General features: G+C 45.0%; 1 protein-coding gene across 2 annotated transcripts in view; it reads left to right on the forward strand.

The window, feature by feature from the left end:
- The window catches only part of rida (reactive intermediate imine deaminase A), a 27,769-nt gene continuing 12,951 nt past the window's right edge, over positions 1-14,818 (forward strand). Inside the window, exons 1-4 of one of the 2 annotated variants that reach the window (XM_084312361.1) lie at positions 1-144; positions 6,780-6,885; positions 13,321-13,375; positions 14,441-14,509. In XM_084312361.1, coding sequence (XP_084168487.1) covers positions 80-144; positions 6,780-6,885; positions 13,321-13,375; positions 14,441-14,509 — 295 coding nt within the window. In that variant the 5' untranslated portion in view covers positions 1-79. Of the gene's footprint in view, positions 145-394; positions 516-6,779; positions 6,886-13,320; positions 13,376-14,440; positions 14,510-14,818 lie in introns of those variants that run through there. The other variant, XM_084312362.1, reaches the window with a different exon arrangement.

A 14,818-nucleotide genomic window follows, 5' to 3' on the forward strand; every position in this document is an offset into this window, starting at 1 on the left:
TCAGGGCTGCTGCTCAAGAAGTCTTGTTCCTTTTGATTCCCAGTCTGCCGTTCAGATCTGAAGATAGTTATTTGGAAACATGTCTACACTTAACAGAAAGATAATCAACACCGATTCAGCCCCGGCTGCAATTGGACCGTACAGGTGAGAATGTTAAACAAGTACAGTTTCATAGTATTCTATTTATAGCGACACGTGGAGTTGAATGTTGAGCATAGATAACTTTTGAAATAAGATTATTACAGTAGGTAGGTAGGTTTATTATATATGAATGCATGGGGGATGACTGGGTCTAGCAAATGTTTGATTATGGGCGGGTCGTGGTGTAAAATCAATGCCCTGTCCTGCATGAACCCGTAAATCTGTTGAACTGTTTAAAGACTCAAAGGTTTCCTTGGACATCGGTTCAAGTTCATTCTGAAAGACCGTACAGGGCAGGCTATAGACGCAATGGCAGCTATTCGTCGTCAAATTCCATACACACCAAAAGCCCCCATCAGACAAGGGGTTTACAGGTAGGAATATTTTGCCATGTGAATAATCGAGGCTATTTTGTCAACTTTTTACATAATCTCGCTGTCTAACGAAACAGCCAATATGCTTCTTCGACGATTGTTGTGGCCTGAAACCTACGCGTATTCTAAACGTAAGCGTATTCTTGAGTTTAATGGATAAAAGGCTATTAAAAACCTTCTTTACAAAGTTATTCTCGGCAGAGTCGGCACGCACTTTCCTTCGTCCATTCATAGTCTGTTTACACTACAAGGGGTGTCGCCTCTCTCGGACCAATGGGCGCACTGGAGGTGGAGTTATCGCGGTACCATGACTACCACAATAACTACAGAGGATTGATTGATTGATTGAAAATTGTATTAACAGATTGCAGATTGGGTACAATATACAGTACAGCTCAATACACACAATTGTTAAGGGGATGCAGACCAGAGAAAGACTTTCGTCTTGTTTACATCAGGGTCCCCCATTTTCAATTCATCAGGACATATATGACATACACGACATACAGATAGACAGTACTGCTACATCTATGCATTTATGACATACCAGATTTACAAATACAGTACTGTTTGTGATACAAAAATAGTCTAAAAAAGAGAGTATATACATTTGACATAGAAACTGTACATTGGAGGAGGTTGGGTAGGTGGGGTGGGGGGGGGGCTGTACATTGGAGGTGGTGGGGTGGGGGGGTTGGGTAGGCGGGGTGGGGGAAACTGTACAACTGTACAAGCAAAACTGTACATTGGAATATCGACGAAACCTTACTTGGGTCCCAAGAAGAGGGTCTTGTGTATTATTGGGTTAGGACTATTACTGTACATTTACAGGGGCCAGTTTCGAATTGCAGTCTCCCGTAGGTGCTCTTTGAGAGTGGTTTTGAAAGTGGGTAGGGATTCACATTCCTTTACAGCTTTGGGTAGGGCGTTCCACATTGATGTGGCATAATGGCGAAACGTGTTTAGTCCCTTGTTTGAGCCGAATCTGGGTTTAACATGATTTGTGGAGCTCCCTCTGGTGTTGTGGTCGTGGTATTCACTGACCTTTGGGAAGTATTTTGACATGTACATGGGTACCTTAGTCGTGTAGTGTATCTTGTAGACCAGGCCCATTGCAAGTTGCTGTACTCTGTCGTCTACTCTAAGCCATCCTAGGTAGTCAAAGTGGGCAGGGGTGAGGTGGGTTCTAGGAGTAAGGTCAAGCAGTAGTCTGACCAGTTTGTTTTGTGATGTTTGTAATCTTGTTTTTAGCGCCTTTGAGGTGCTTTGGTACCATGAGGTGCAAGCATAGTCGTAGTACCCTTGAATGAGTGCTCCTGCCAGAGTCTTTAGGGTATTCTTGTTTACCAGAGAGGAGATCCGGTACAAGAATCTAGTTCGTTGGTTGACTTTTTTGATTACATTGGATGCCATTTTGTCACAGGAAAGATTTGCCTCTAGGATGGAACCTAGGTATGTAATTTCATCTTTCCTTGTGACAATATTGTCACCCACTGTAACTGAGAAGCCGTCGGTCTTGCTGAGTTTGTTATTTGATCCGAAGAGAATGGACTCTATTTTACCCAGGTGTAATGATAGTTTGTTATCAGCGAGCCAGGTGCAGATTCTGCCGAGTTCTGAGCTGAGGGTTTTTTCAACCTGTAACTTGTTCTTGTCAGAGACCAGCAGGGCTGAGTCGTCCGCAAACAAGAACAAGTTGCAGTCACAAGCTGACGACATATCATTTGCATAAATTAGGAACAGTAGCGGTCCTAGTATGCTTCCTTGTGGAACACCACAGCTCACTGTGAGGGGGGGGGGGGGGGGGGTAGGGTACCGTTTACCTCTACTCTACCATCTGTTCTCTCCCCTCAAGGTAGGATTGCATCCAGCTCACTGATAGACTATCAAAACCAATTGCTTTTAGCTTGTCAATCACAATGGAGTGATTGACAGTGTCGAAGGCCTTTTGTAGGTCCAGCATGACCATGCCGCAGTATTTGCCCGCGTCCACCTCTTGTTTGATGTGGTCGTTCAAATAGAGAAGGCATGTGTCAGTGGAGTGGGATGTTCTGAAGCCAGATTGGAATTCGTCTACCTCATCATGCATCCCGCCCGTTACCTAGCGACGGGATGCAGAGGAGGTTCCAGCCCCATGGACCGCATGAGAGACAGGCAGGTCCATGAGATAGAACCAGACCAAGGGACCTGGCGAGGACCACAAAGCTGCGGCATACGTGTCCTCCACAGGCGTTGTTTGTGACACAACCTCCCCTTTGTCAGGGCCACCGTGCTTTACATTCTAACAAACTGTTGACTGGTAGCCCGAGGTCCCCCGTGCGTTTCAAGACATATCGTCAGTGAATGAAAATAGGGAAAACGTTTAACCGTAAACCACAGGGGGCGCTAGCGGGACTGACTGCTCAAAAGCAGCTCCACGGTGGCCGCTGCGCTGGGTGGGGAACCCCCCTGTGACGTGCGATCTGCCGCGTTATTTTCTCCCGTAAATGCATAGGGCCCTCAGGCTGGCAGATTCCTTAGCAAGAGCAGAGCTCGACTGCCGCCTGGTGGAGACGTACTCCCTCCTGTCTGACCACATAAACACTGTTATGCTGTTCGACCAGACCAGGACGTGGACAGTGTCGTAACACCCGAGACCAGATGCACGACTTCCCATTCCCAATACGTTAACTGTAGGGAGGCAGAGCAGGCTAACTAGTCCCTACTTGGGTATCAGAAAACAGGCGATCAACCCTCACATTACGACCCATTCATCGAGACTGTAACTGACCTGCTTTGCCAACAAAAAGGGTAGCTTGTCGTAGTTTGGGTAGTTTGTCGTAGCTGCGGCCTCTGATAACAGAGCCAGGTTCGTAAAACCTGTGAACGGCATTGGGCGTATTGGTAAAATAAGCCCTAACTCATCGTTTCTCCCCTATCTGGGGATAGGAGAGACCCGGTCCCCTGTAGGGGCCCTTGACACAGGATTTCCATACAGAACATGGGAGAAAAACACCTGTCGTTATATCCACCTCTTTGAGAGGGGACGACGTTAGTTCACCCCACAGAGCTAGGTCCATTTGACAGCATACGCTGGGACCCTTAGCTGAGCAGCTTGACAAATACCAGTATAACCTCCTCTCAGATTAATTTAAAACTGGGACCCTGTGATGATATTTACCACATCATCTTTATTACGGGCACCCCCACTGCCCTTTGTTTCGGACCTCGTAAAAAGGGGAGTGCGCACGTAACCACCCTGATAGGCTAACCCGGGGCTGGGCGGGACCCACACATAATCCCACTCTTTTGAGTTGGCGGATATGGGGAACCCCCCCCCCCCAGATATGTTCATATCTGCTCTGACACTAGAGAAGACGTCAGATTATCTTGACAGGGCGGGACCCCATGTACATACGTCATCACGTCGACGCGTACGGGGATTCCCTCTTAATGACGAGCACACCTGGCAAGGCTCTCGCCTGTTACACACACCCTTGTCAGGTCTTTGTCTTGACATAATTAATATAATATACCCCATAATAAGGGTTTATATTTTACCCCTCAGACAACCTCATGAAAACAAACATACGAGGTGAATCTGGAACCTCGAGGAGCAGTGTCAGCTGCGTGTTGTTATAAGTGAAAAACATACGCAATGCATATGCCTTTTTATCGCTTGAAACCCAACTCCATCTCCCTGCAGGCCACCGACACCTCCTCGATGGACGAGCCGAACAAGCCGTCCTCGGAGAGGGGGGCCAGGAGGAGAAGCAGCCTCATCCGGTCCTCCAGAGAAGACTGCTCTAACCACAGGTGTCTGTGGATCAGGGTGGTTAGTGCCATGAGCTTCCCTGAGGCTATGCCCTGCAGCTGTGTGAGGTAGCCCCCAAGGCCTGGGCGAGGAGCTCACAGTGATCCGGACCCAGCGTCTCCCCACTCGTCACCAGCTTCGACTAAAAAGACGACAGCTGGGCGATATTGGTTGCGGCGGCCAGGTTCTGTGTGGCGGCGATGTACGCCTTGTCGGCCTATTCCGCCTACTGCCGAGCCGATTTTCCCTTCGGCATCGGTTTCTGCTTCGGGTGCCACATCATCTCAGGGCAGAGGACTGCTGCCAGCGGCTTATCCAGCCGTGGCACGCCAGTCCTCAAACCCTGGACCCGACCCTCCACCTGCGTAAAAGGCAGGTGGGAGCGCGTCAGGCCCTTGATGCGGGACACCACCTGGCCCCTGGTGACTCATCCATGGGTGGGAAGCCCGGGCACAGCATGTCAGGCCTGCCACTAATAACTATCTCTAACTCTCAAACTGCAGGATGCTTCTGAGCAAAAACGTTCGAATGAAAGAACGAGGGAGGGGGAGCACAGCCACGCCACGCTGTTATATACGTAGCCGGAAGTGGGCGTGGCTGGATAGATGTAAGGTATAATACTTTCAATGTGTACAATAGGTACTACGAGCTAGTCCAAAAGGGCGAAGCAAGACGCGCAGCCAGTAACGAAATATAACCACGCCTTGTCACAATTCCCATAGAAACAAGGGTGACATTAAGCCTTACTTTATGAGATACTATTTTAGCCCCTATACTAAAAGGGTGATGTCACCCATTTTAAGAATGAACAAATGACATTCCTATAGGCCTACCCAAGGACAGTCCAATCAGTATTTGTGAACACGCACCATTCTCCCCTGAAACTAGAACAGATCAGAGAGAATCCTCCAATCGGTGACGGTGATGTAACGGGGATGTAAAATATTTGTTTAGTAACAAATACTGACTGAACTGTCCCGGGGCACAAGAAGAACCTAATGTGAATTCTTAAAACTTGGCCAGCTCTGGGGATACACTACCAGGTCTTTAAAAGTTTTGGATTTGGGCACCCAAGTGGCGACCCATGTAACGCGGCGATGCGTCGCGAAGCGGCCGACCCGGGTTCGATTCCTGGACCCGGCGTACTTTTTATTTTTTTGTATTATCTTTTTCCCCCTCCTTTTTCTGTTTTTCTCCCATCCCAATCTTAGTCGTTATGCCAATTCCCAATCCCCTTCCTGGTTGTTGCGCACTCTACCCCCTACCGTCTGTCTGGGAGGGCAGAGACTATCACATGCTTCCTCCGAGACATGTGTAGCCAGCCCACAGCTTCTTTTCACGTGGCAGCGCGGACTCTCACTGGGGGAGTGTAACGTGTGGAAGGATCACACTACCTTCCCCAGATCCTTCCCTCGCTGTGCAGGCTCCCTGACCGAACTGTAGGAGTCGCTGTTTACAACGACCAGGACCCACCCCACCGGCTTTCCACCCGCTGACACTGCCAATTGTGTCAGTATGGACGGCCGACCAAGCCGGCGGTACCGCAGCTGGATTCGATCTCACTGTCTCTGCGGTGGTAGACGGACGCTTAGTCCGCTGCGCTACCCTGGACTGGAGCAAAATGAAGACTGTGGAGTAGTGTCTACTCAAATGAAAGCCACATGGGGAAGACTCTGAGGAGGGAGGATTTGCCAGTGAAAGTGGCCGGTACTGATAACATGCAGTATTGTCTCTCCATACGCTCTGCTAATCTTTAGTGGTGACCAACAAATCACCTAATCGTCTTCCTCTGGGAAAGTAGGGCCAGTATATAGATATAGTCTTGTGTGAGAGCTTTTATTCACTCTGTGTGTGTGTGTTCTATCCTTGTAAGTACCACATTTTCTCACAAAGATATAGAAAGATAATAATAATAATTCATTTTATTTGTATAGCGCTTTTCAATGACCCAAAGCCACTGACAATAGGCAAAACAAAGAACAGAGAAACATAGAACCACAGGGAAATGGGGAGCAGTATGAATACACAAGAACATAAAACCACGAGTAACAAATGACAAATACAGAAGCCAGTAGGGGCGACAATCAGGGAAGTAAGTAAGGAAAACTGAGGGGAGGGGGGCAGGAGATGGAGAGAAGGTAGGGAAGGGGAAAAGGAGGTGGTAGGTTGAAGGAGGGAAGGTTGAAAGCTTGGGAGAACAGGTTGGTTTTGAGTCAGGATTTAAAGGTGGAGAGTGAGGGAGAGTCTCTGATGGTCTGAGGGAGGGTGTTCCAGAGTCGGGGTGCAGCTTGTGAGAAAGCCTGATCTCCAAAACGTTTTGAGATGAGCTGAACAAGGACATTTTGGCTAGTCATCACTTAAAAATAGGTAATTAGTTATCACAAGTATTGTGATACAAGTAAGTGTTTAATTTAATTGGTAGATTCAAATAAAGCATTCAATGTGTGTGTGTGTGTGTGTGTGGTCCCCAGCCAGGCGGTGTTGGTGGATAGGACCATGTACATCTCTGGTCAGCTGGGTCTGGACACGGCCTCTGGACAGCTGGTGGAGGGAGGGGTGCAGGCCCAGGCTAAACGGGTGAGTTGGAGAGAGACAGATAACCACACCTAATGGTGAACGTTGCTGCCCTATGCGCCAGCCGGCGTAATGGGGATAAGTAAGTAAGTAACTGGTGAACTAAAACCTTACTGGCTTTGTTCATATCAGAATAGATTTCGCATTTAAACTATTTATGAACTGTTGATACAGTATATGTGACGGATGAATGTAAGGTTTGTTTATATTTGTTTAATAAGGTTTGTTTATATTTGTGATGTTTTGACTTGAGGCTGTATACGGTTTGTTTATATTTGTTTAATAAATTTTTTTTTATATTTGTGATGTTTTGACTTGAGGCTGTATAAGGTTTGTTTACATTTGTGATGATTCCCAAATTTACACACATGGACCCTCTTACATTGTTGTAAAGAATAGCCTAATCTTCAGCTAGAGCGATAGGGCATAGTTCAGAGGCCCATTGCCTGGACACCATCAGCATTGAAAACTGACCATGATCGTAACATTTTATCAAGAAATTATAGTCTGGAAAAAGTATGGAATTTTAAAATAGAACATTTGTTGGAAAACAAAGCAGAAACAAAGCAAAATTCCCGCCGTACCTCCCAAACCAAAGGTTTTCCCTCAAACTTCAAACCACGTTCTAGAGTATTATACAACGGCATGCAAATTTCTCGATTCTGATTGGCCATTCACACGTCTTTATTGGCAACAATCCACGGTCCTGGGCTCAGGACCCGCCCACAACCGAATCACATAACCCTCCCCGGCTCACTCCGGGAGAAAACAAGATCGCGGACAACAAATGGTTATGTTGAAAGCACCATAACGACTAAATATGAAGCGATTCTGTCAAGGGGAATGTGTTAGTCCTTTAAACAATGTTGGATGATGTAATTGATGGGTCTTGAGGCAATCTAGAACAAAAGAAAAATCGCGGTTTGATTGATAGATTAATTGATTGATTTAAATTTCTTCCTTCCTACTTTCTACTGACTGCAGCGTTCTCTCTCACACTGTCCGACGCTGGCGTACCCACAAACACACACACACACATACACACACACACACACACACACACACACACACAGTGACACACACACACACACACACACACACACACACACACACACACGCACACACTCCTGTCTGCAACAGCGGGGGAGTCAGACTGAGAGAGAAGCAGCGCTGTTTTAAGTGAGCATGGTCTATTGAATTGATTGATTGGTTGATTGCTAATTTTATTACTGTACCCCTGGTTTCCAACTGGTTAAGTTTAGGCTAAAAGAAATAAATAAAAAAATAGGGCGAAGAAAACGTTTTTTTCCTATAGGGCAAAGAAAACGTTTTAATTTGTTTTACCTACTTTATATAGAAGCATCTAAGAATTAAGTTCTATGGAAAGTAGGTCTGCATTCCCTTAACAATTGTGTGTATTGAGCCGTACTGTATTGTACCCATTCTGCATCTGGTAATAAAATTTTCAATCAATCATTCCAATAATACACAGTTGGATGTGTTAGTTGGTTGGATGCACTTCAAGCTGCTTCCACATGAGGCAACTTCTCTCAATCATTCCAATAATACACAGTTGGATGTGTTAGTTTGGTTGGATGCACTTCAAGCTGCTTCCACATGGAGGCAACTTGTCTTTTTTGTAGTTGTGGGAACTACTTTTTCTGGCGGATGGTTTTTTCAATAAATCTTCGATTAATGTGTGTTTATTGTATAGAAATAAGGTTGGATGAATCTGGCAGTTGTATAAAAGCTTTACACCACGTGCAGTCGTGATTTGTGACCAATAAACCATGCCTAGGGGGGTCTAACGACCCTCGGCTGCGCCTCGGGCCTAACGACCACCCCTAGGCATGGTTTATTGGTCACAAACCACTCCTGCGTGTGATGTAATGCTTAAATAAAGCCCATCTTAGCCAGCTCGCAGCCAGATAGATTCCCATAATAGCATGTTCCTTTTTTTTTTTTTTATTATTATTATTATTACTATTATGTTTTTTGTAGATTTTAATTGTTTTTACTACCGGGCAGTCCGGTAGAGAGACAGAGAGAGGAAGAACGGGAGACAAAGCGGGGGGAAGACATTCGGCAAAGGACGCCGGGTCGGCCGCTTCACGACGCAGCGCGTTACATGGTTCGCCACTTGGGCGCCCAGCATGTTCCTTTAAGTCTGCAAGCAAAAAAGGAAGCACACAGATGCAACAGTAACAAAGCTCATGGGATATGTATTGAAAACACCACTTGTGGCCACAATTGCATATTATCGCTTTAAAGGAACACGCCAACTTTGAGAAATTAGCTTATTTGCCATCTACCCTGGAGTTAGACAAGCAGATACATACCCTTTTCTTCTCTGTGTATGCATTAGGCTTAGGGAACAGCCGCACCGTTAGCCTAGCTTAGCGTCATTCACTGGAAGTAGGTGTGCCAGTGTAGCCTAGTTCCCAACAGTCACAAAATACACTCAAACGTTCCTGTAAACATGTTGTGACCTGTGTATTTACCACGTGGAGAAATATATTTATTTTTTGTTGACATTTTCGTTTTCTAAGCAGATATATACAGTGATGAAATCACTGCGCCCAGGCAGCAGTGGTTCGGGAAAATAGTATATATCTGCTTAGAAAACGAAAATGTCAAAAAAATATATATATATATATTTCTCCACGTGGTAAATACACAGGTCACAACATGTTTACAGGAAAGTTTTGGAGTTGTATTTGGAGTGTATTTCGTGACTGTTGGGAACTAGGCTACATTGGCACACTTATTTCCAGTGAATGACGCTAGGCTAACGGTGCGGCTGTTCCCTAAGCCTAATGCATGTGCAAAGAAGAAAAAGGTATGTATCTGCTTGTGCAACTCCAGGGCCCTATTCCCCGTACCTGGTTCAACTAAATCGATCAAGAGTCCCATTATCCAGATTCAATTAACCCGATGTTTGAAGCCGGGATTTTCCTGTTCCTCGAAGGTGGATTCAGTCTCGTTAACTCGAACCAGACTTGATACTCAGGATCAGTGCGCGCGCCCGCCTCAGCCGAGAAGGCAGCAAGTGTCGAGAGCAGAGATCCTGATTTTCTAACGGCATTGATTGATTGATTGATTTAAAACTTTATTAACAGATTGCAGTACGGCTCAATAGCCTCGCCGACAAGTTAAATGCATAATCTATAGGCAAATTTTAAGTCCCTCATTACCCCAATCAATCAATCAGATTATATTTCTTTAAACGTGCCCTGCTGGCAGTAGGTTCATGGAATGGATAATCAAATGAGATCTTGCTAGCGAAAATAATTAGTTCAACAGTTTCAGAATAAGGATACGGCTCTCTTATCCATTGATGGATGTATGGTTGATGTTTCATTTGTCTGCCACCGTGGTCTGATGGTCGAGCATTTTGTCTTTCACACGGACAACCCGCGTTCGAATCCCACTTCTTCTAGCTTTCTTTTTGAAATGTAAATACTTCAATTTGGTGCACGTTGAGAGCTATATAAAGAATGACATCCTCAATGCATGTAGATTTATAATATTTTAACTTAAAACTAGGCTACTTTTGCGTATAATCATTAATATTATATTCCAAAAAAATCATATTGGAAACGCGGGGTCTCGAACCCGGGTCACCGGCTTGCCAGGAGGAGTGAACACTGCCGTTGGACCACTGTGCCAGACAGGATATATCCATTGTGTATCCAAGACCATCAATGGACAAGAGACCCGTGTTTAGAATATTTTTCTTTTGAATGAAGTTTTATCTCTTTATTCTCAAATGCATTAATCCCAGTTACAATATCACAATAACGTGTGAGTGATGATACAATTCAACAATCCTCAGATTCCTCGTAATTCATAATCCACAAAAACCACAATCCACGCATATACACTTCAATTATATGCTTGAATGAAACACAATTCAGGCGCTCCCACAGCGGAGAATATGAAAGGAATCAGAGCCAAACGAGCGATAGGTTTCAATCATTAAAAATATCCCTGCAGGATTCACATTTGCAATGCTGCGCGTTGTTAAAATAACCACATAATGTGTACATCGCACCTAGCGAGCGCCACGGTATATATAACGTGCATTATTTAGGACAACGTGAATTTAGTATCAGCATTTTGGGTCTATTTTACATTTCAAAAGCCCCCTCTGGAAGAATGAAGCACAAAAACGTAATTCAGAATGGTATAATGCAGATCCTAGACTGTGAGAATCATTTCAGGAAGCGAGCTGTCATTTCTTTGCGGGGGCGTGGCCATGGTTCATCCAGCTAACTGAACTTAAGCCTGCTCTCGACCAGGCTCAAACTTTTTGATCTGTTGTCATGGTGATTTGGACAATAGAGCGTCGGGGAACAGAAAGGTCCGGCTTAAGTCAGGCTATACTGGAAATTATCCGGCTAACTCAGTTAGCCAGGTACGGGGAACGGGGCCCAGGGTAGATGGCAAATAAGCTAATTTCCCCAAAACTTAGCGTGTTCCTTTAAGTTGAATGCTAAAAGAACATCATTCTGTTGTGGAGGTTCACTTTGCTGGCTTGCTGCTCGTACTGTAGTTTGGTGGACGGTCCTCTGAATATCTGCTGCTCTCTGTGAAGTCTGCAAAATGGGGCGGTCAGGTGGCGTAGCGGAGATTGCGTTCGTCACCAACGCCGGAGATGCTGGGTTCGAGCCCAGCTCCCGGCGTTGTCACCAGCTTGGCTGGCCGTTCACACTAATACAATGGCAGTGTTAGGGGGTGGGGAAAGCTGGCGGGTGGGTCCTGGGCGTTGTGGACAGCGACCCCTACAGTTTGGTCGGGGCGCCTGCTCAGCGAGGGTAGGATCTGGAGAGAGGTAGTGCGGCCTCCCACACGTTACTCTCCCAGTGAGAATCTGCGCGGCCAGGCTGGCTGCCGGCTGGCTGCACATGCGTCGGAGGAAAGTATGTGACAGTCTCCGGCCTCTCAGACCAACAGTAGGGGAAAGTGTGCAACAACCAGGAAGGGGGTTGGGAATTGGCATAACGACTAACAGTGGGATGGGAGAAAAATCGGAAAAAGGAGGGGGAAAAAGATAATAAAAAAAAAGTCTGCAAAATGGATGGTCAAAAGAATCATTGACATTCGGTCGGCACAATCAACACAGACATTACAAATAAATAATCATTTTGTGACATGCTCAACCATATCCACCAGCCTTGATAAAAAACAGCTAAATAAAATAATTTGAACCAGGCCAAAGGTTGTCAAGTATCAATATATATTGTTGTTACGCACCCCCGTAGGGAGACGCAACACAAGGCCACAGACAGGGTAGGTGAGGGTGCAGTGACACACAACTCAGAAGACAATTTGCAAAATAATCATATTTATTTTACAAAACACAAATCAGCAACACAGAGAGCAAGGAGGACTTACCAGTGAGCACCAAATGAAATATCAAAAGCAAATTAAAGCCCACCAACCCCCCCCCCCCCCCCCTCCCCTACAGGCGCGGACGCCCAAAAGTACAGGTGGTGGTGCTCACTTCTAAGGCTGGTGTCTTTAACAGTAGGTCACCTACGTGATGCAAAATGTAGACCCAGGGTATCTTCCTGTCCTCAATGTCCCTGTGTGCAAAACAAAAGATTAATAAACAAGAAAAACAATCACCATAGGCTGGGTGACACAAGGGAAACACATATACAAAGGGTTAATACAGAAATGTACAGAAAACTAAAGAACACAAACACAATGAAGTGAACCAGAGCTTTCACCAGCTCTACCAAATGTACCTCTACCTGGACATCTCTACCTGGACATAGCTACCTGGACATCTCTACCAATAACCAGAGCTTTTACCTCTGAAGAGCCACTGCTCTATATACCTAAGAACCAGAGCTTTTACCTCTGAAGAGCCACTGCTCTATATACCTAATGACCAGAGCTTTTACCTCTGAATAGCCACTGCTCTATATACCTAATGACCAGAGCTTTTACCTCTGCAGAGCCACTGCTCTATATACCTAATGACACACAGAATTATCACCAAAGACACAGAGAGACACCCACCACCACAATGAGCCAAAAGAGCTAACTAACACTGCACACAAAATGGGTATATGAAGGGAGAGTGGATGTTGATTGCAGAATCAGCTTCACCTGCCGTTGCACTGGGGTGAGTTTTGCTGATTGACCAGCTGGCTGCTGGTGCTGCAACTAGAGAGACACCTAAGAATGGGATATGTTACACCGGAGGGAGACAAAAAGAACCACCAAAACATGCCTATATACATACATACACACACACACACACAACAGATAACATACATAACCCCCATATATATATATATACACACATAAGGACACCGTCCGTAACAATTGTGTATTCATAAGTTGTGACTAAATACATAAATGGCTGATTGATTGATTGATTGGGTATAATGATCACATCTTTCTCCGTCTTCCTCTCTCCACTAGGCTCTCGTCAACATGGGGGAGATCCTGAAGGCTGCCGGGTGCGACTATGGCAATGGTGAGATCACACTATCATGTCCAGTGGTTAAGCTAGTGTCTAGATCCCATAGCCCAGAAGGAAGTTTTCATGGGAATCGTAACTTTTTGACCTAGCTGTAAAGCTGTATCTTATCATTTTCAGCTAAAAAGTAAAATACCTATCCCTTACTTTAACCCTAGCTAACCTTAACTGTATAGTCTGGATCAGCACCTTGAGACTGTGGGCATGCTATTTTGCAATAGGGAGGTGTAGTGGTTACGTCATTGTTGTTCCCGTTCCGGTCCACCTCGCTTGAAATTGCAATGTATTTCCAATGGACACATTTTTTAATCGTCTCGTTTAAAACAAATAAAGCATGAACATTGGCATGGTGTACCTTTTCTGTGTGTATTCATCCACAATCTATAGCTCAACATGAAACAATTCGCAATTAAGTAAAATAATTAGGTATAATTTTATTTCAACCAAAAATGCTTAAACAATAATGTTAGTGATAGAAGGGAACACATGGAAAGCTTGCCAATGTTCATGAGGCAGAATTATTACAATAGCCGATAATACATTTTCCCAATGATAAATCCCTATACGGGTGGACCGCGTGGGAAACTAAAGTGACGTCAGACTACACCTCCCTATTGCACCATTGCTGCTTAGCACTGCCCAGGGTGATTGTGATTGGTTTAAAGAAATACAACTTAAGCCAGAGCGTTTTCCCCTATACAGGAATGATAACGGGTTCAGCCAGACCTCTCTCCGGTGCAGGCATATCGCTAATGTAGTCTAGCGTAGTGTCGAGAGAGGTATGGCTACTTGAGACTACTATACGTACTACCCCAAAATGTACAAATGTTCTTCCCGGCTATGGGATCTAGACACTACCATTGATTTAAAGCCACTCAGATGTACAATCATAATTGGGTGATAAGAATTTTGAGAACTGAACATTGTAATGATGATGTCATAACAGTTACTGGTCACCTATAGTGTTCTAGAAATTCCCAGATAGAATTCTGATGAAACGTTTCAAAATACTAGTGTTAATGCAATGTCCAAATCATAGCATGTGTTTTTTTTCTGTTTCAGTGGTCAAGACAACTGTGCTTCTAGCAGACATGAATGACTTCAACAGCGTCAATGAGGTCTATAAGACATGTAAGGCCAAATAACAAGTCCTTTTGCTTTCTTTCAACATCACAGCGCCACTCTGCGGTGGCCATTTTGTGGATGATGATGGCAAAGTCCTAATGCAAAGCCCTATTGCTGTTTTACATCTACATAATTTCATTGATCTCCAATTAACACAACATAAATTAAGGATACATTGCCCCCAATGACATCACTGGAGAACATATTCAAACTCATTAACTCTGATTATTACATGGCGTTTTCACATTCGCCAAAATGCTTGCTTGTGATTGGTCAATAGCGCTCGTCAGAGGTCCGTTATTACTCGATAACGGA

The sequence above is a fragment of the Notolepis coatsorum genome (assembly GCF_963971535.1).
Source record: "Notolepis coatsorum genome assembly, chromosome: 4".
NCBI classification, from domain to species: domain Eukaryota; kingdom Metazoa; phylum Chordata; class Actinopteri; order Aulopiformes; family Paralepididae; genus Notolepis; species Notolepis coatsorum.